At 38.7% G+C, this 22,900-nt stretch overlaps 1 protein-coding gene across 1 annotated transcript; it reads left to right on the top strand.

Moving 5' to 3' along the window:
• The first annotated feature begins 147 nt into the window (after positions 1–147).
• LOC147826848 (olfactory receptor 14I1-like) lies at positions 148–1,098 on the top strand. Its single transcript, XM_087216987.1, has one exon. It carries the CDS (start codon positions 148–150, stop codon positions 1,096–1,098), a length of 951 nt encoding a protein of 316 aa, XP_087073113.1.
• The last annotated feature ends 21,802 nt before the right edge of the window (positions 1,099–22,900 follow it).

Here is a 22,900-nt window from a genome sequence, read left to right as displayed (position 1 = left end):
CTATGTTGAGTTCATGATTAATGTCCACACACTGGTGCCAACATCAGCATTTTATTATATCTCTAAAGGGTGTGCTGCATTCTGCTTGAAGCATCCTCTGCTCACTGTAACCTCTGACTCTGCAGAGACCACGGCAGGTGGGCAGATATGGACAACCTCACCATCTTCACAGAATTCCTCCTCATGGATGTCACAAGCTCCCGGGAGCTCCAGGTTCTTCAAGGTGTGCTGTTCTTAGTGATTTACCTGGGAGCACTAACAGAGAATCTTGTGACTGTCACTGTCATCATGACAGACACGTTTCTGCACTCTCCCATGTACTTTTTTATAAGCAACATGGCCCTCCTAGACCTTGGCAGTATCTCAGTTGTTGCTCCCAGAGCTATAGTGAATTCCATGACAGCCAATAAGACCATATCCCTGACAGAGTGTGCTGCACAGATTTTCCTATATACACTTTTTGCAGCAGTGGAGATTGCCCTCCTGGTGGTCATGTCCTATGACCGCTATGTGGCCATTTGCCACCCTCTGCACTATGGGCTCATCATCACCCTGAGTCTCTGCTCCCAGGCTGCAGCGGGCTCCTGGGCCTCTGGTCTGGTCTACTCTGCTATCCACACAGGCTGTATGTTCAGGCTTCCATTCACCAAGACCAATGTGATCCAGCAATATTTCTGTGATATGCCTCAAATCCTGAGGATGTCATCACCAGATGTCCAGTTTTCTGAATTTGTAGTGATTGTTTTAAGTGTTTGCATTGTCTTAGTATGTTTTAAAGTTATGTTTGTGTCATATGTTAATATTTTTTCAACTGTGCTTAAGATGCATTCCATTGAAGCCCGTAACAAAGCCATATCCACCTGTACCCCGCAGCTGGCCATTCTCCTTTTGTTTCTCATCTCTGGAGTGGTCCCTGTCTTCAGTCCTAGTGCAAATAAGCCATCCCTTAAGAATCTGCTGACTGCCATGTTCTACACCATGGTGCCCCCATTCATAAACCCCATCATCTACTCTCTTCGCAATAGAGAGATCAATGCTGCTCTGCGAAGGATGTTCAACAGATATTCTTGGTTCCCAGTCAAAGGTTTTCTCAAATAAAACATAAATATCAATATATCAGTTGAAAGTAGTTTTATTCATATTTGATGTATATTTTTAAAATTGAGATCTAACCTGTGGATTATCTTGTTTTAGATGTCTCTGTATATTTTTGTTGTCTGTACTTGTTATGATGAAGTATAAATTGTGTTTTACTTTTCATGCTGCATTTGCTATATATTTCATGCTTTATGAAACACTAAAAGTCATCTATACAGACAAAATATTCTGAAAATATTTGGATGATTTTGAACAAAAACGAAAGACAGGCACCATAAGGAGCAGGTGGGAGTTATGTGTTCCCCCTTAATAGACACCTGTGCTGTTGGGAGAACCTCAGGTGCTGGATCTGACCAGCCTGGAGAAGCACACTGAGTGGTCCTGTGAGAAGACCCTGCTGTCTGCACCGTGCTCTGAGCACTAGCTCTTCCACTCAGGCTGGGATGAGTGACACAGTGATTAGACAGGGGGACAACTCAGGCATGAGGACACTGAAATCCTTTCCAGCCCCTTTTGCTGCATCTCCTAAAACCCTTTCCTTATTCAATGAATATCAAGACCCAAAACAGCTCACCTTCAAAAAATTGGAGTTTAGATGTTTGTGTTTTCTTTCTATGCTCTGAATGAAAAGATGCAGGCCATGGTTGATGCATTCAGACTTTATGGAAAAACAACTCAGAGTGTAGCCTGGAAACAAATGAAATGATAACTGTTACTGGAATATCCTTGGAGACCAGCAGATAATGCTTGCACTGTGTGGTGCATTTTTTGCATCAATAGCACATACAGATGGATTCCCCCAAAACCAAGAGTTTTATTTTTCTGATTTCCAAGAGCTGAACCTGCAGCGTTTGGCTAATACATACATTGGTGATATTATGTCTCAGAATTTAATCCTATTTTTCCTTGTTTTTCATCAAGAAGCCCTGTTTGGGAGAACCTCAGCACTGAGGCACTGGTGCCCATTTTTTCCCCATCCAGTACTGGAACAACAGGCTCATCAGGCTCCCTGTGTGTCCATACTTATTGCTCCTGGCAGGAGCAAGTTGTGTTTGGCACCATGGACCTCCTGTCATCCAGAGCTCATGTCCTGGTGAAGGTATGGACAGGGCTCACTCTCCTCTGATGCCTGAGATTCTTCAATTTAATGTTTCACTACTGAGGTGGTTATATCTGTTCTCTAGCTTTATCTAGGTATATGTGATACTGAAATTTGTGAGTCTAAGTTGAATATCTTGTTTTAATTTTTGCATTTGTTGTGAAATATTTGCCCCATCCAAACTTACCAACTTATGCACATGTCTTCAAAATATGTCTGTCCCTAGGTCATTTTCATAGCTGGTTTCAAGAGAAGAAATCACTTGCCAATTTATATTTAAGTAGCACTTTTACAAAAGTAGGGAGTTAACAATTCTGAATCTTTGAATGTTTCATATGAATTTATTTTTCCCTATTCATTTATTTCCATCTACATTTATATGTATACTTTTGGTCCAGTTTTTTATTCCAAATATTTGAATGAAACAAGTAAATTTATTTATAATTTCCAATGTTAATTTGGAAAACTTTGTCATTCTAGTTCTTCTTTTTTTGACTTTCTAACATAATTTTAGGAGATTTTAAATATTTCATACTAATTTTGTGTTTGTATATTTTCAAATAAGTTACTATTAGACTTCATCTTCTTCTTTGGTTAATTCTTATTTGTAATTTTTTCATTTTTTTCAATTTTATTTGCTTATTAATCATTGACAAATAACAATTGTATATATTTACTGTATGCAATGTAATTCTTTGACATAAATTTTCCAAAGTGGAATGTTTAAATTTGGCAAATTAATACATCTATCACCAATTATGTTTACCATTTTGGGGTATGAAACCTTTAAAATCTACTTTTTGTCAATATTTGAGAAATATAAGATTTTTTACTTTTATAGTGGTCATTCTGTGCAGATCACTAAAATAGTTTTTCCTGTTTAATTGAAATTTTGTGTACTTTGATCAATATTTCCCCATTGCTATCAAACCCCCTCTGCAAGGATATGGTAAAATTAATTTTATTCTAGATTTATGAATTCACCATTATTAGATGCCACATTACATGAGCTCATGGAGTGTTTTTCTTCTTGTGCCTGGCTTATGTCACATAGAGGAATGTCCTCCAAGTGCAGCCATGGTGGTGCAAATGAAAGGAATACTCGACCTGATTTTTTTTTTTTTTGAGATAGGGTCTTGCTGTATAATTCAGACTGGACTTGAATTCACTAGGTAGCCTAGGGTTGCCTCAAACTCAGAGCCATCCTCCAGCCTCAGCCTCTCAAGCCCCTGCAATGCTATTCTCACACACAAGTCACCAACACTGGCCCCTGGCTGTGTAACCCACACTCACCACTGTTGGAGGTTGACCTCCATCCTCAGATGAGACCTTCCTGACCTCCCCTCCCTACCTCATCAAGCCATGTTTCTCTGGTCCTGGCTCTTCTGGCACCCTTATTCACCTCTGTAGTACTCAGCACAAGATGAACAAAACATGCAATTCCTGATCTGCCACGTTAGATTGTAAACTCCAAAAGGGGATGAGTCTGTTCTGTGCAGCACTGTATCCTCTGCATGAACCCATGCTTGGTGCACAGTGAGCACTCAATGTATACTAGCTAGATGAATGAACAACACACAGTGGAATTATCCCTTTCCGCAATCTGGACACTATTCTACTACATGTTAGCTTTATCCTCCAGCAAACACAACACCCTCTTCATTCAGCAGTGGTCTCTTCATGCTGAAGATTCAAACCTGAATGATTAGCCAAGCTCTTGAGGAAGTAACAGACAAGACAGAAGTACATAGTCATAAATTCCAGCCTTTGTGTAACATAAGAGGCACATGACAAGGGAAGAAAGGAATGGAAATAAACTCCTTGTTTCTGCTAAGGTGACCTTTGAGCAGAGAGGAAGTAAGGACATATCTGGATCTACTAAAAATTACCTGTGTGACAGTAAGCAAATCACTTCCCTCTGAGTCTGTTCGTGCACCTGTGAAAGAAAGGGAATATTGCCGCTGATCTCTAGGGCCCACTCAGCCAAGTGTCTAAGGTGCCAAGCCTTTGAAATTAATAAACTTACTGAGCAGCTACTATATTCCAGGAGATATACTAAGTATTTACATAAATTTCTCATTTGTTAATATAGAGTGTGGCATCATTCTAAGATGAGGGCACTCAGGCACAGATGATAGGTTCACTAAAGTAACCAGGCTTTGCCTAGGCATTACGGTTCTACACCCCAGGTTCCTGATAACAATGCTATCATGCCTTCTTAGCTGCATTCTGTTTAGTTATAAAATATCATGCAAGCTGGCCATGGCGACTTGTGCCTGTAATCCCAGCACTCGGGACACAGAGGCAGGAGGATTGGCATGAGTTTGAGAACAAACTGGAGTACACAGTGAGTTTAAGGACAGCCTGAACTACACAGTGAGACCTTGTCACAAGAAGCAAAAGTAAAGTAATGTGAGATTTGATTGCTCCTGTCCTTTAGAAGGATATATACCAAAATGTGAACAAGAGTTACCTCTGAGGATGGAAATTATCCTCTCTCCAAATTTTCTAAAATGACTTTGTATGAACTTAATCAGAAAACATTCTTAGAAAGAAAATATTCCAGTGTTAGAGATAGCAGCATAATTTAAACTATCAAGATCTTTGCAAAACCAGTATAGCTACTTATCCTGAGTCCACGCTTCTGCCAAATCTAATAAAATCTAATCATTCCCATTCAAGGTAGAAACCAAAATAGGTGCAGACAAGTCTACTGGTGAAACCTGTCATCACCTCTGAACCAAACTCCTTTGATACACTAGTTTAAGCAATCATAATCCCAAATACCCTGCTTATTTACTTAATCCACTCAATAGAGTTCTAGTAAGAACTTTCTATGTGTTAGTTCCTAGGCTTTGTACATGAGGCAAGCACCTCCCTGACCTCCTGATGTAGTAAACTTACCCAGAATGGAACCAATTATCACTTTATCTTACCACTGCCACTTGTTGGATGGACAAGGTATAGGGACCTTATGTATATGTATAAGATCTTGCTGGATTCTCAGTCATCTTATATAAAGTAGAAACTTGTACTCCCATCTATAGGCAGGGAAAGTGAGGGTTAAGAGGTTAAATATCTTCCCCTAGGTCACAGAGCTAGTGCACGTTACAAGGCTGGTGTCTAATGCCAGGTCTATCTAAGTCACACCCAGAGCTCCCCATGGCTCTTCTGCATAAATACTACTCCTCCCAATAAGTTCAGCTACATACATGATAGGGTAGCTGAAGACTCCTTACTCCCTAGCATCTAAATCTTAAAACTCATTAAAAAAAAAATCACCAAAAAGTGTCTAGATTGAGTGCTAGCTGATATGAGGTCATTTGAGGTCAAGAAATTTCATCTTCAACAAACTGACTCTTAAGCAATTAATTTTTCACTGAAATGATGTTTTGCTTTTTAGAAAAAGAAAAGAACTCCACACACACACACACACACACACACACACACACACACACACACTATCCTTGGTACTGAATTGTGTCTTTCCTATTGTTAGGTAATTTATGATTTCTCAACAACCTTTCTGCCCCACAGCCCTCTCTGAAAAGATCTTTCCCTTTCTAATAATGGGATTACACTGATGAATTGTTTTTGCTTTCCTCCTACACTGCACATGGATGAAATCTAGACTGTCTCTAAAAGCTCTTCAAAGGCAGTTATTGATTCCAACTCATTCCTGAAAAAAAGGATCCTTGGGATGGCAGAAACGGCTTAAGAAAGTCACGTGGACTGGCCCTCTCCGAGGATTCCCAACTCCTCGCAAGACCCAGCCCCTCGGGCTTCCGGTGCTTTGCTCCCACAAGTGTGTTTCCCAGCAACTTCTGGGGAAGCCCCAGGTGCCCCCAGCCTCCCAAACTCAATTCAGGATTCTAACCCGACTTCAGCAGCGCTGGCCCAAACTCGCCCTCCTCGCCTGCGCCCAGGGCAGTCCCGAGCAAGTCCCAGGGCGATGATTGTGGCCTGCTGAGCACCGAGCACCAGGACCTTGTGCCACGCCAGGACCTCGCCCCCCCCCCCCGTTCCGGGCCCGGAGGCCACAAGCCGCCCTGGAAGAGCAGGCCTGTGGCTCAGCGGGGCCCAGCTGCTCATGTCCCTGGAGGCACAGCTGGTGGCAGGGGCTGCAGAGCAGCCTGTGCCAAAGTTCAAGCTTGAGATGGTCTTGGGAAGCTTCTGAGGAGGGAGCAGAGGCTCCACCCGACCTGTTCTTCCTCTGTCCCATGTTACTCGCTTAGTACCTCAGGAACTCTGGAGGAGTTCCCAGTTGGTCCAGGAAGGTCCCTAAAATCTCCTGGGGTTGGTCCCCTACAGAGGGAGTCCTCCAGGCTCCTGGACCTCTCACCCGCTCCCAGCAGAGCTTATTTTCAAGTTTTAAAAATTGTGATTCAGAAGGTTTCACAGCAGTGGACAGCAGCTCACCTCTGAAGCTGAGCAGACACTGCAAAGCATGAGAATTTCCTTCACTTCTGAACACGTGTTTCATGCAAAAGTCACGTAAATCACACGTCCAAAATTACAAGATTAGAAATCCCTTCTATTTCTAAATTTGCTGACATATACACCTCATCGTGAGTGGTGTGATTTATTGGGCTCATGTTCACACCTCACCTGACTGACATAGTTACATAGGGAGATCCAAAACCACCTTTTTCTCTAATGACAACTCATATACAGGCATAGCTTAGCTTCCACCTCCTGGCCACTTAAGGGAATGTGGGAGGGACTATAGTCAGTCTGGCCATTCCATTAGTCATCATCTGTTACCATACATATGGTATCTCTGGGCAGAAAAGTTTCCATTATGCATGGCCGCCAATACTACCAATAAAGGTTATTGTATTATTTTCCAAACATAATAGTATATGAATAACTTTAATATCTCTCAATTAAACATTCTTCATATTATGGTAATTAGAAAATTAGCCCAAGCTTGGCACCCCACCAATCTCATCCAGGAGTGGTTGGGAAATTTCACTCTTAAGCAAATCACATGGGTGCTTGCACATATCAGACAAAAGAACTTTCTAAGCATTTTGAGTACAATTATTATTGTTGCTTCTACATTGACTGCTACTGTGGCTATGGCATTGGTCACCTTGACTCACTATTCAAACTGTTCAGACCATGAATATTTACAAAATATTACCATGAGAATTACTGACTCAGACTACTACTGAGAAATAAATTCTACAAAGACTTGGTGCTATGAGGCACCTGCCATGTGGCTTGGTGAACACAAACAGCCCCTATGGACAAGTAGTCCACTTAGCTGTGATGCTGGGTTATGCTCAATGTGCATTACTGTTATTGCTTTTAACCATTCTGAATCTTGGAAGGAGTTTCAGTCCCACCATGGTGCTTTTCATACAAAGATAGAAAGTGACATTAATAGTATCCAGGTACAAATACAAGCCTGACTTCCTAAGCTTCAAATGGAGGTTTGCAACCTTACTTTAGTTCATCGCAATGATATTACAAACTGTTTCAACATTGGAAATTGTTCCTCTGGCCTCAACCTTCACATTTGGGTTCTTATAATTATTGGAATAATGTTTTTTTCTGTTCTTTCTTGAAGTCCTGAGAGCATTCTAAAATGTGTTCCAATGCACCCTCTGTGCAGAAGTCCTAATGACCTTTCTACACCAAGTCCAATACTGCTCTACTCTCTACCCCCTCTCCTCTGCTCAATCTGAGGTGTAAGACAAAAAAGAGAAAATATATGGAGATGCTGGCTGGTGATTGGATTGAATGTAAACATGAAAAGACCCCTATAGCAATAGCGCAAGGCTCCTGGATTGCATGATTAAAGATTACAGCAAATCTTCAGGGCAACAGCTAAGCAGAATCAGCAATGAAATATTATGAGGTTTTTGGCCCAGTTATTGTGCTTCTTTTGCCCTGATCATATTCTTAACCTAGCAGACCATCCTGTTCCTTCCCTCCCCCTGACTGAAACTCCTATATGAGTTTTTCTTCTGCATCTTTGTTCTCATAACCTTGGGTTGAAAATGAAAGGCCAGGAGTTTCCCAACTTGATACTGTTTTTCTGAGACTGTGTCATGCTGATGTGTCTTGGTAAAGGAGTCCTTCTTGGCCTCTTGGAATGTAAGGTGAACTTCAACTCAGAGTAATCTTTCATCCTCTGTGCTGCCATAGTCATACTCTTCAAGAGGGAACTAGTCAAGGTCACTGGAAAGGAAGACAAGTGAATAAACAACAGAAAGAAATCAAATACCAGCAAAACCAAAAATGACAGGAATTAGTGCACTGCTTTTAATGATAACAATATATGTTATTACACCTCTGCAATTAAAAGACATGGATTAAAAAAAACTACTCATCCTTATGTGGTCTGGAATAAATACACCTCATCTTCAAAGACATACAGAGACTCAGATTGTTAGGATAAAAGTAATACTCCAAGCTATTAGAGCACTAAAGCATGCAGAAATATCTATATCCAGCATATCCAGCAAGGTAGACTTCAACTGAAAAATATTCAGAAGAGACAGATACTGGTAAGTGCAAGAACTCTCCAAGAAGAGGTAAATATATATTCATTGAGCTTTTACACACCCACTTCATAAAAAATATCATTTGACATTAAAGGAGTTATTAACACCAAGATAATCATTGTGGGGGACATCAACAGCTCCTTATCACAAATATATAGGACACATGGAAAAAAATCTGAAATAACTATCAAAATTATACTATACCAAGGATCAAACCTACTAGCTGATAGGTATAGAATATTTTGTTTAATGTTAGCAGAGTACACTTTCATTTCAGTACACCATAGATCCTTCTATAAAGGAGAGCATAATTTTGGCCATTAAGTTTCAAAATTAAAAAAAACATTGAAAGAATCTCATACATTGTGTCACAATGATACTTGACATCCACAGTAAAAGAAACTATAGAAATGACACAAACATTAGAGGATTAATGATGTATTCTTAACTGATTGAGGGGATTGTGAAGAAATTGGAGAAATTAAAAATATGCTTCAATCAAATGATGCTAGGCTAATTACTTATCAAAATGTACTTGACAAAACACAATCATTACTAAGAGGAAAGTTTATTGGTGTGGATAAAAGCTATAAAAATGAAGCAGGCACAGGCCGGGGATTTAGCTCAGTGGTTCCACCCACCTTGCAAGCTGGAGGATCTGAGTTCTATCCCCGGTACCAAAAAAAAAAAAAAAAAAAAAAAAATGAAGCAGGCCCAAATAAGTGACATAATGATGCACCTTTTAAGACATAAAAATAATTAGAGGTGAAATTCTTGCTCATGGAATCTATATAGCAGCTGTGGCCACCTAACAACTCTAAACCCAGCCTGTATTTGTTTCTACTTGACATTGAGGAGCAGATGTGCCAGTAAATCAGCTGACTCGATCATGGAGTAAGTTATTGTCCTAGAAGGTCAGCAACTCCAGGGAGAAATAATGGCCTGGACCAGTAGTGCTCACCCTAACAGAAGCCCACATATTATAAGCTACAAAAACAATGTGGGGTTTTACAACAACACTGACTCATTCAAGGCCAGCTAGAGTTGGAAAAAAAACCCAGTGCAGTGTCCATCATATTGCCAGAGGGCATTTAATTAGGCATCATTTTGGAAGTTGTTAATTGAGACTGAGCCACAGAAGAACTATATGACAAGTCAACTTCAGGGTTTCCATTGGTACCTTCCCACAGTGATTGGGTGAAAGAAATTTAGGAACTGGAGACTGAAAAGCTTTAAGAATCTTTATATAGTTAGTTAATTCAATTATTACTGTTGAATGCTGTTCTGTTGTTAGTGTATTTACAATTGTTAAATTTAGCAGTTATTTACTGTGTGGCAACATTTGGTTTGTCTTGGTGTTTGCATTATGATTATAAATATTATTTATAATTAACTGTACATTACTTGTTCTTAGAGTACATCAATATACATTTGGTCTTTGTTGCTACTACTTTTGCTGATCGTATTGCTGTTGTCAAGGTGGCATAGCTTTCACTATTAATTTGGTTTTTTATGCCACAATCCAGACTGTGTTTTGTGGCAGTAACAATACTGTAGCTCATCCCTGGAGAACTTGGTGCTGGACCAAATACATGCAGCTTCCCCTCCCAAATAAATGCAGTCAGTTGAATCTTGTGAGATTCACAGGACAACAGTTAGCCACCACCAGAATGCCTTACTGAAAAGCAGATACTAACTAAAGAGGTCTCTGTGCTAGTAATGGTGTCTTCCAAAATGATTAATCCACAACCCCCTACACACACACTAACACCTGGCCCCCATCCTTCAAAACCTACACAAATCATATCCCCAAAAGCATTAAGAACATGAGAATTCAAGCCAACCTATGCCTCCAACTGCCCCGAAGCCAACACATGGTGCACTGAGGAGGTAAAAATCAAAAAACACAGCCAAATTATTACAAAAGGAATAGAGGAGATATAAAACATAAATAAAGTGCCTAAAACTCAAAGAAGACACAATAACTAAACAAATCATAGATATAATAAGTGAAATGATGAGTGGGTTTACACAATACACCAATGTGAAGGTAGCTGAGTTATACAAAAAGACAAAACATGAATGATCTGTATTGCAAAAAATTAGCATCCATGTAGCTGTACAAAACGGAAATTCAGGCAATGTGAGGACAGAGTATGAGAACTAGAAAAGAGGTCTGCTGTTGGGAAGCAATTATGCAGAGACACCTTAAAAAGAAAAGAACATGAAAACTGGATACAACAACTGCTGCATGACACAATGAGGATTAATCTAAGATGAATTTGAATTAGTGAAAAATAAGAAGAGAGCCCAAAGGCATAAAGAACTTGTTTATCAAAATAATAGCAGAACACCTTGCAAATATGGTGAAAAGTTGAACATACAGATAAGTGAGCCTTTGGGACCTTGAACAGCTGCAATCACAAAAGTACCTCCCAAAGACACATCATAATTAAAATCCCTGAATTCCAGTTTAGGGAATGAATCTTAAAAGCTCTTAGAGAAAAGCAGTGAGTCACCTATAAAGTTAGAATTATAGCTTGCTTCTCAACACATAATTTAAAGGACAGGAGATCATGAAGTGAAGAGTTTCAATCTCTATAAAAATTCTTCCAATCTAGTATGATATATCCTGCAAAATTATCTTTTAAAATCTATGAAGAAATACGGTCTTTCCACAACAGAGAGAATCTTAAAAATTCATGACACAGAATAGAGTAGAAGCAATAGCAGAATGTTATTACTAGAGCAGGTTCTTTTGGCATTGTTTCAAGCACAATTTGCACTCATTTAAATGAACAAAAGTTAAATACATCTAATGACATTTAGCAAAAAGATAGAATCATGTAACACAATCCAGCAGCTATATTTTCATGGAAAATGCATTGTATCCCAAAATCAAAATTACTAAGAAGGGACAGACATTCATTGATCTGAAAATATATTTGTTGTCTGGCTCAGTCAATACCAAGTGAAATCCTGTACGTCTTTATTTATCCTGTTTCAGTATTGTGTTGGGTTGAACTACAAGAAAAATATTGCCTTGCACTGATGTATGATTAAAAAGGGAAGGAATACTTTAATCATGCTTTCATATAAGTTTGATATTTGTCATGTATTCCACAGTAACACAAAAAATACTTATGCAGAATAAATGAACTTTGGAAACTGCAACCCAATTAGTAAATTTTTCATGGTCTGATTTAAACTTTTTCAGACTTCAGTACTGGTCATCTGAAAAATACCAACTCAGAGAGAAGCCACTCTCCCAAACATGGCACAGTTGACTATTTGATGTCAAAAGATTTGGATTTACTATAGTGTAAGTAAATTAATTTTATAATCAGATGTGAACTTGGAAACATATTGATTATCCAGTAAAATATGAAACATTTTAAGGCATCTATGTTTAATAATTGTTGATCACACAAAATTTAGTTGTTAAGAGTCTTTTGGAAATTTAGGTAGTCTCAATTTTATGGACAAGAATCCTGACTAATTAGAGGCTGGAGGTAATGTGGGCTCCTTGAAGCTGGGATCACTACTTCCCCAGACCTCATCAGAAGTGTGAGCCCCACATTTTCTTGGTGAACATGCAGCAGGATCTCAGGTATTTCAGAAGCAGGGCTGCACACATGGTTCACACTGGGAGTCTCACTGAGAAGTGAGTTTGCATTTACTCACTAAAGAAAGAAGCAGGAGCAAGGATCTCATCAAGTCTCCTAATGTGCACAAATAATATTCCTGTAGTGAAGTCTGACTCATCACTGGTCAGGTTAAGTTTTTACATATTAACACATGTATTTCTATTAACATTAGAACTGCATAAGTCATATACAAGTACCTATTAAATACTTTAAAATCTTAAGCCAATGTGATGGTTTTGGTTCTTTATGATCTTTGTGTGCTTAAAGAATAGCCAGATTGTTTCAGGTTCTAAATTTCATTCCAGGCAAGTAGTTCTCAAATGCTCTCCAAAGATCTTTGTTTCATATTTGGTCCAGGTCAAAGGAAGAAATCATAGTGATTTTTTTTACCTTGAAATAGACCATCAGTCCATGTAAATTAAATATTTTGTTGACCTAGAGTTAAAAGGATAACAAAGAAATCTATAAGCAGATGAAATTTATAGAGAATTTCATGCAGATCAAATCGCAAATAGTCTTTAAATTAGCAAACAATGTTAAGATGTTTACTATTATTAACAATAGCAATTTAATTATTAATTATTAGAAATTTTATTATTAACAATAGTAATTTTAACAGTAGCTTCATTTTAAATTTGTTTAATAACATTAAATCTTTAGCTATATTATCTTTCACTCAATTAATAATTTTTGGAGAAGTAGTATTTACAATCATTCTGCTGTCCAGACTTTAAATTGTGAGCTAAATAATTTCAAAATACTAGTGAGAAAATGATTTAGAAGGAATAATCCTTATATTTCCTCTGCTCCACTGAATCACGATGCTTGTGAAGAATAGAAATGGGGGCCGGGAATTTAGCTCAGAGGTTCCAATGCCTGTCTCGCAAGCGCAAGGTCCCAAGTTTGATCTCTGGTACCAAAAAAGAGATTAGAAATGAATTTAGCATTTAGTATATGTAATAAGAAGAGATGGGGAATGGGATGGAGACTTTTATGGCCCATATCTGTTATTTTGATAGAGGAAAGTAAAAATAGGTATAAGTGTGGTTTGCAGGAGTAACCTACTAGATGTTAATCATATCAAATGAGCAGTTATTATTGATTTTGATTGTAACTCTCTATGCTGAAAAGAAGTAACCACATGTTATTCAGAGACATCCATTCATAGAAAATATTCTGTAAAGAACTGGAAAGCCATATGAATGTGTGACTAAGCAAATAATAATTATGCATGGAAAAAATAAAAATTTAAATGTTTCTGTAATGTCAAATTACATACATAATATTAACAAATATATAGTTGCTAATAGTTTATATATCATATTTCAATTTTGTTTCTCAACAAAAAATAAAATAATACTGAGATAAAATCTCTATATAACTAATTTTAGTACTGAAAGATAATTTCTAAAGAAGTTACTTATGATTTGGAGTGCTTCAAACCAGAGCAGGTAAGTAAGTTAAATTTATAATAATAATTATACAATGAGGAGATTTTATCAAAAGATTTGACAGCAAGTAGAGGGAAGGTCAGGAGAGAAAATTGGCACCTAAATAAATATTAGAATCCATACATAGCAGAAGGGTGCATTTCAGAGGCATACTTCAGGAAGTTTTCTTGTTTGTTGGTTGGTTTGTTTTAAGTTAAAATATGAAGACAAGAAAGCACAAGATGGGAACAGTCTACACACTGCCAACAGGAAGGGAGAATTTCTGTGACCTGAATCAAATGTCATAGATGATGATGCAAAGAGGGAAAGAAAGTGCTCACACACACACTCACCTCTTGAAAGCACCTGAAGTGGGAGACTGGTGTTGGGTGACCAGTTGGTGTCATTCTCAGACTATGCATGTAGAACCTAACAGGATATCTCTCAGCAGTTTGGGAAAGGAAAAGAAATATGCACATTTACTGTATTTCAGAATACTTTATTTTATGCATTTATTCTATCCTAATTTCCTGATTAAGAGTCACGCTGTAGTTTTACTAGGTGCTCCACAATCTGCTTGTAGCATCACCAGCTCAATTTAACCTCTGACTCTGCAGAGACCATGGCAGGTAGGCAGACATGGACAACCTCACTGTCTTCACAGAATTCCTCCTCATGGATGTCACAATCTCCAGGGAGCTCCAGGTTCTGCAAGGTGTGCTGTTCTTAGTGATTTATCTGGGATCACTAACAGGGAATCTTGTGACTGTCACTCTCATCATGAAATATACACTTCTGTGCTCTCCCATGTACTTTTTTGTAATCAGTGTGGCCCTCCTAGACCGCGGTATTGTCTCAGATATTATTCTCAGACCCATACTGAATTCCATAACTGGTAGTAGGTCAATCTCCCTGACAGAGTGTGTTGCAAAGATTTTCCTCTATCTTCTTTTTGTAGAGGTAGAATTTGCCTTTTTGGTGGTCATGTGCTATGACTGATATGTGGTCATTTGCCACCCTCTGCATTACAGGCTCATCATCACCCTGTCTGTGCTCCCAGGCAGCAACTGGCTCCTGGGCTTCTGGCCTAGTCTACTCTGCTAGCCACACAGGGGCTCTGTTCAGGCTTCCCTTACCAATACCAAGACCAATGTGATCCAGCAATATTTCCGGGATGTACCTCAAATTCTGAGGATTTCATCTTCAGATGTCCAGTTTTCAGAATTTGTAATCATTCTTATAAGCATTTGTCTTGCATTACTATGTTTTCCTTTATGTTTATGTCATATATTAACATAATTTTAAAAGTGCTTAATAGCCATTCTGTGGAATCCCAAAACAAAGCCCTATGCACCTGTACTTCATGGTTGGCCATTCTTCTGCTGTTGTTCATTTCAGGGGCAATAGCTCACTTAGGTCCCACTCCAAAGAAACCATCCCTTAAGAATCTGCTGATTGGCATGTTCTTCAGCATGGTGCCCCCATTTGTGAACCCCATCATGTACTGTTTATGCATTAGGGAGATCAATACTGCTCTGCAAAGGACGTTCAACAGATATTCTCATTTCACAGTCAAGCTTTTTCTTGATTAAAACATAAATAGGAATGAGTCAGCTGAAAATGATTTAATTTATTTTCTGTATGTTCTTATATTTCAATGTATGCCTGTGAATTGTTTATTTTAGCTGTTTTTATATATTTTCTTGTCTGTTCTTCCTATGCTGAAGTAGTTATTTTCCTTGCTGGGTATTTGGTATATATTGTATATTTTATGCCCATTTCCTGAAACACTAGCCCACATATGTTTTGAAAATATTTGGGATCACTTTGAGCTAAGAACAAAATCAGGTACCACAAGGAGAAGGGCATGCATTACATGTTCCACCTTAACAGACACCAATGCTGTTGAGAGAATCTCAGATCCTGGATCTGAACAACCTGGAGAAGCATACTGAGCAGTCCTGTGAGAAGACCCTGGTGTCTGCACTATGCTCTTTGCACTCACTCTTCCACACAGGCTGTGATAAGAGACAAGGAGATTAGACAGGGGGACAATGAAGAACTGAGGACACAATGGGGTGATCAACAGAGATTCTCAACTGCCCCTTCTGCTTCACCTTCAAAAATGCTTTTGATTCATTCAATGAAAATTAGGACACACAAAAAAGCTGAACTTCAAAGTATTGTTGTTTGGAAGGTTTTAGGTTCTCCTTTTCCTCTGGATGAAAAGATGCATCATGTTGATCCACTCAAACCTTCACTGTAATGAAGAACAAGAATCAGAGTGTAACACAGAGACATATGGAACAATGACTGCTATTGGGATTTACCTGGAGAGCAGCAGATGATGCTTCATGTGAACTAAGTTTTTCTCATCATGTAGCATGTACACATGGATTCACTCATAATGGAAAGCATTTTATGTATCTGACTCTGAAGAGCTGAACCAGAATCCTAGTGGTTCAAATACAGAAGTGAGTCCCAAATACTTCAGCTGTTTCATCTAGAAGCCCTATCTAGGAAAACCTCAGCATTGAGGGACTGGTACACATTCAGCCCCTGTCTAGAACTGGAACAACAGCACGTCAGGTTCACTACATCTCCAAACTTATTTCTCCTGGCAGAAGCAAGTGGTGTTTGGCACCATGGACCTCCTATCATCTAGAGCTCATGTTCTGGTGAAGGTCTGGATGTGGCTCACCCTCCTCTGATGCCTAAGATTCCTCAAATTTCAATGTTTCATCACTGAGGAAGCCACTTCTGTTCTTATCCAGGTTTATTTAGGTACAAGTGACAGTTAAAATTGTATGGAGCTAAGTTGTAAATCTTGATGTGATTTCTGTATCCATAGAAATATTTTCCCCAAATAAGCTAATAAACATATCCATATTTCTTTTCAAAATATGTCTATATGTTTGTCATTTGTATAGCTGTTTTCAAGAGAAAAATCACTCTGTACTTCATATTTAAATTGCACTGCTACAAAGGTAGGGTGTTAACAATTCTGAATCTTTGAATGTTGGAACATAAATTTCTTTTGTCCTAATAATTTCTATATAAAATTGTATTCATATTTTCTGTCCAGTTTTATTTTCCTCCAGATTTTTTCAGTGAACATGTACATTGACTTTAATTTCCTGATTTAAATTATAAAATTTTGTCATTCTTCTTCTTTTTGCCTTTCTACCTAGACCATATTATTTTTATTGATGGCTTCATAAAATTCTATATTATCATTTCTTTTTGTGCATTTTTGAACTAATATATTGTCATGAGGTAGACTGTATCAATCATGAAACAAGTATTTTCTCTGGGAAATTTTTTAGTTCTTGAATTTTTTGTTTTTAATAACTTAATGTATTAAATCATTCATTGACAAATGACCATCATATCTAATTCTGGGATGCAGTATGTTTATTTATGTTTTACTAAATAGAATATTTATTTGAGGCAAATTAAGAACTCTATCATTCAATATTTCTATCAGTTTTGGGTGTGGAACACTTAAAATCTACTTTTTTCAGCACATAAATTATATGCAACGCATTACTATTATAGCCCCATTCTGTGCAACTGATCACTCTTATGGCTTTTATCTAGATGTCCTCCCAAAGCCTCATGCACTTAGGGCTTTTCCTTGGTGGCTGGATCTAGGGAGTGTGATACTGGGACCACATTGTGTGATGGTAAAATTAAGGGCATGTGATCACTAAATTTGTGCACTGATTGGTAAAGCATGATTCTGGGTGTGGATAATGAGAAGGCCTCCACCCCTGGGTATGGGTGGCACCATCCAGGTGGAGTGTGGACTATTATGGTGGGAAAGGCCAAGTAGAAGCCATTAGAGTTGTCTTTAAATGGGAAAAAAGAAAAATAAAAAAGTCATATCCCTTGGAAAGATTGTGGAAATTAGCATCACCAAAAGGAATTGAAGGATGCAGTGGTGGTAGTTGTCATCACATCCTCACTTCACTCTCCTATTTGACCTGTGTAGAAGACATGATCTCAGATGATGGTGAGTTTCCATAAGATTAATCAAGGGGTGATTTAAACTGCTATACCAGATGTGGCTTTCTTATTTGAGGAGATTAACACATCTGCTGGTACTTGGTATGCATCTATTAATATGGGAAATGCATTTTTTTCCATACCTGTCCACAAGGCCCACCAGAATCAACTTTCATTCATCTGGCAAGGGCAGCAATACACCTTCACTACTGTGCCTCAGGGGTATATCCACTCTCTGGACCTGTGTCACACTTAGTTCACAGGGAGCTTGATCATCTTTCTCTTTCACAAGGCATCACATGGGTCTATTACATTGGTGAAATTATGCAGATTGGGCTGAGTGAGCGAGAGTAATAGCCACTCTGAATTGAGACATTTGCATGCCAGACAGTGAGAAATAAATCCTCCTAAAACTCAACTGAGCTCCTAGGCCTTTGACTGGTGCTACATTGTTGGTCCATCTTGTCCTAAGCTTCCTTCTTGAATTGAGCAGCTACTAGAGTCTCCAGCTTTCCAGCTTGCACTCAGCCACTGGGGCCTCTTCCATCCCTCATCCTATAAGCCTACCTTATAAATCCCCATGCATATTATTCATATATTTTCTGTTGATTCTGTCCTGAGGGAACCCTAATGAATATAGGAAGCAAACCTGGAGAAATGACACCTGGAGAAAAACAATTAAAAGTAAAAAACGAAAGAGAGAAGAAGGAATAAAGTCATTACTATATAGTACACTTAAAGCTAATCAAATAAAACAAAATGAAATGCAAGCATTTTCATTTGAAGGAATAATCAATTGTGTCAAAACAATAAATAAATACAAAATGGCTCAAATGTAAAGTGGCCTGAGAATTAATCAGCTGTTTCATTTACTTAAATAAACTTACTTGAAAGGACAGGTGAGAATCCTGACAGGAGAGAGTGTGAGAGCAGATGGGAGGAGAAGAGTTAAACAGCAGAGTTGGTGAAGGATGTGACTATAGAAGGGGCAGAGACACTGCCTCAGGTCAGGAGGAGCAGGGTGCTTGGCAGCTATTATGCTGACATCTTCACTTTTTCACATGGAAATTCCATCTGTCTTCACATTCTTCAGATCCACTCTACACAGATCAATGGGCAAAATGTACAGAAAGCAAAAACAAAGCTTTTAGAAGACATGATAGGAGAATATCTTGAATAGGAAGGGATTATGTAAACAAGTCATGAAATTCTTCAAAATAAATGAAAAGATGGTAATTTATTTTATATAAAAACAAAGTACATAAAAGATAGCTCAGAAACTAGCAGATCATAGAAAAAACTAGAAAAACTTCCTTCATGTGTATTAAAATAATCTCATGCATGAACAAAATCAGGAATGTGTTGGGAAAAAGGCAATATATTTCATAGGCTCTTTGCAGAAGAGCAACTCTAAATGATGGGTAGATCAAAGAAAATCTCATCAATATGAATAGAAATCACAAGAGTTCATATTAAATCATTTTTAATAGAGGTAGATATTAAATGGATTTGCAAATATTAAAAAATCTAAAACACTAAATTTTGGTTAAATGTGAAGTTTCATTGGTGGAGGAACTCTATAGTTGTATAGATATTTTGAAATATAAATTCTAGTGTATTTTGAAGTTTGGATCCTTTTTGGTTCATAAATTCTATCCTTGGGCGTAGGCCTTATTTTTTGCATTTAAGAATAGGGACACAGGTACAGAATCATTCACAACATCCCTAACCTGGAAACAGCATACATAGGTAAGAGCCACTGAATGGGTGTGTTAGCTTTCATATATGCATTCAGTGGAGTGTCATATACTAAGGAAAATGTACAAAGTATTTTTATAAAGATAGTGTGGTTGATATTACAAGTGTAATATTTAGCTAAAGAAGCCAAATGCCAAAATTTTTTTCTAAACAGTTTCTGTTACCTTGCTTTTATGTATTTTTTTCATTCTTTAATTTTATTGGTATATTTTGTAGTACATAGTAATCACAATCATCATGGGAATTTGTACCTGTACATAACACATCTTAATTCTTTTTTGGTCCCTTTTTTCTCCCCTCCCTCCAATCCTTTCTCCCCTCTCCATTTAAAACATTTCTAGCTCCATTTCTTTTTGCTTTTATTCTTTATTTCTTTAAATCCCTTTTCATTTCCTTCCCTCCCCCAACCCTAATTCTTGTTCCCTTTCACATTTGAACATGTTCTTACTAATACCTATCCTCCAGCCAAGATAAAGACATCAAGTACAAGGCAAGAACAGTTTAAAAGGTCAATATAGGAAATAATAAACTAAGCTCTAAAATATACATAAATGGTAGGACTATGAGAAAAGATAGTGGAGGTCAATCTGCAGTGGCTCTCAAGGTTCCTTTCCATCCATTAGGCATGGATGGTGATGGTCACGTACTCTGGGACTGGGCAGTGCCCCACAGAGCCCTGTGTGCTGCTGGTCTCCAGAGGCCTGGGTGCAGAAACCATCAGCACCCTGCCTTGCAGGGGGCTGCACAGACCCCTGCACTGTGCTACAGCTTCCCTCTGATCCAGGGGTGCAAAACAGAAGGGACCAGTGTCTGGGTTTGCAGGGCTGCTAACTGGTCCTGCAAGTGAGAAAAAGTTGTATCTTTTCCTCATCCAGACAGCTTTATGAAAAAAAAGAGGGATCAACAAAAGCATGACAAATTCATTAATGTAATTTTTGTGGCACTGGAGACTTCAGAAACAAAACTCCAAAGATCCAGGGAAAAATGTGTGTTTTTGTGATGGTCATGCAGGAGTCTGATTGGAAAATACTGGGGTGTAATCTCTTGGTAATAACTTCAGGGAGAGGAATTGAGCAAGGCTGGGTCCTTCCTGGCCTGTTTGTGAAGTTCAGCCCCTTTTGTAGCAGGGTAGGACCCTTCCAGAATGAGAGTCTTAGGATTTCTTCTCAGAGGGAGGGTAGAGAAATCTTCCATGGTAGGTCTCAGGGAGGAAGGAGGAAGAAGGTAATGAGGTGCCCTTTCTGCTTCTGCAGTTTTCTCAATTTCTTTCAGCTTAAAATATTCAGGAAAAAATATTCAGTACATCAAGATCCCATATTCTGGGGTGTCATGTTCTGAGCTCTGAGAATTGGATTTAAAACTTTTCACATTCATGTACATAGTCATAATAGACTAAACTAGTTCAAGCAGTTATACATAGTCATCTCTGTCAAACACAAGTATCCTTATCAGTCAGTGTCTGTACAGCCATAGCAATCTAAACTTCACTGGGAGGGCCTGTGACAGGAGAGAGACTGGGGAGGTGGGAAGGGGACTAGGAATGGAGGGAAACGGGGAGGTAAATGGAAGTAAAAAGTAAGAAGTTGGGATATGTACAGGAACCAAATCCCAATGGAGAATGTATTCCTAATAAAATAAACACAAAGAGAGGAGATGGGGACCTCAAGTCACCCTGCCCATGGAAGAGCTTCCTGCCACTGAAAAGCATTTCCAGATGTGAAAAAAGAGGCACAGGAAGATGTGTGGAATCAAAGAAAGTAACACTAAGAATGCAATGTGAGTGTTCACAGAATGCGCTGCAGGCTAGCCTGGGGTACTTATGTGTTCTTGGGGTTTCAGGGGCTTAGAAAATGTTTTCCTAGTGTCTGTCAGGCTACCCATTAGTGGGATTGTTCAGAATGCAAACCATTTGCATGGGTTTGAATTTCATACATAGTGTGTATATAATACTGTATTGGGGGGGTGGATATCAGTGGAATTTGTGAACCTGTAGTGTTAGAGGAAAAGTGCTGGGCCAATTTATAGGAGAACAGCAGAGCCGCCATTTTTTAAGCTTATTGTACTTGAAATACCTTAGTATTTTTTTTTTTTGAGTCATGAGTATCCTGGAAGGGAAAATATTAAAGGTAACCTTGGGTAAATTTACGTCTTGAAGCTGCTGTTTTCTTAAAATACATTTCAATACTTGCCATTTTTTCTCTCTTTTCTTCCTATGCTTGTCTTCTATCCTACCTCACAGCTGTTACAGGCTTGTGCTAAAAGAATCCAGACATAATTACAGGACTGCAATACTGAAAATGAAGGGTCAGACCTAAAGATGCTCCATTTTTCATTGTTCTCCTTTCATTGCATGTACTCTTGCTTTTCTCCTTCTACCCAGAGCCAAACCCATGTGGCCTCCATATTACAGCCTTTCCCACACACTCACATGGTTTCATCCCAGATTCTCCTCACATTCTCTCCTGAGTCACTGATTTGTCCCCCAGCACCAGACCATTCAGGCCAAACCTGAACAAGCATGGCATCATGCACAGGAGAAAGTGTAGATTAACTCCATGTCCCCATTCTGTATAACTTGGTCACTCCCGTTACTCAGAGAAAACTTCCATTTCTTCTCTTCACATGGGTTCCTGCAATGGCTTTTTAACATTTGAAATTTCCCACTTCTGTACCACAGCACTCCAGGCCCTCTCTGGTCTGCTCCCTGCATGTTTTCAGACTCATCTTCTCCACTCTTTATGTTAGATAAGTGACTCTGTTCCACCCTGTGGACACATCATCCTGGTTCCACTACATGGGCACCAGCTGTATTTCCTGCCCAGGGGGCTGTGTGCCTATTCTTCCTGTGCCCTCTTTTTCTCAAATGCCATCTCCTGGGGACCTTCCTGAATGCCACAGCTAGGCAGCCCTCCACCAGTCTCCACCTGTCTCCACCATCATTGTATTTCCTATGTACACTACACCATGGATTGTGTCTTTAACACTTTCTTGAAATATAAGTTCAAAATATTAAACATACAGAATTTTAGAACCTGTTCACTTATGTCAAACTGAACTCTGGATGGTTAATCACTGTGCATGGGAAGAAACAGAAAAGTAGCCACACCAAGAAGCCTGCCCATGCACCCATCCAGCGATAGGTCTTCTAAGAGCACAGACTAGTTTTACTGGATCTGCAATTCATATAAATGCATTTCTTGAGCTGGACAAATTTGTTTATAGGATAAATCCATGTGGCTGCAAGTAGTATAGAACATCTAATTTTATGGTATTGTTGTGACAAAGTAGAACAGCTCATTGCCATAGCCAAGTGTTATAGCTTAGTGTCACAGCCAAGTGTCAGAG

The sequence above is a fragment of the Heterocephalus glaber genome, unplaced genomic scaffold (assembly GCF_053883595.1).
Source record: "Heterocephalus glaber isolate CG9 unplaced genomic scaffold, H.glaber_assembly_v1.0 deba00001461, whole genome shotgun sequence".
NCBI lineage: Eukaryota > Metazoa > Chordata > Mammalia > Rodentia > Bathyergidae > Heterocephalus > Heterocephalus glaber.
Note: the sequence above shows the minus strand (reverse complement) of the source record. Positions and strands in the feature narration are given on the sequence as shown.

What these genes read in the sequence shown, in the direction of transcription:
- LOC147826848 (XM_087216987.1), top strand. Translation starts at nt 148, where the DNA reads ATGGACAACCTCACCATCTTCACAGAATTCCTCCTCATGGATGTCACA.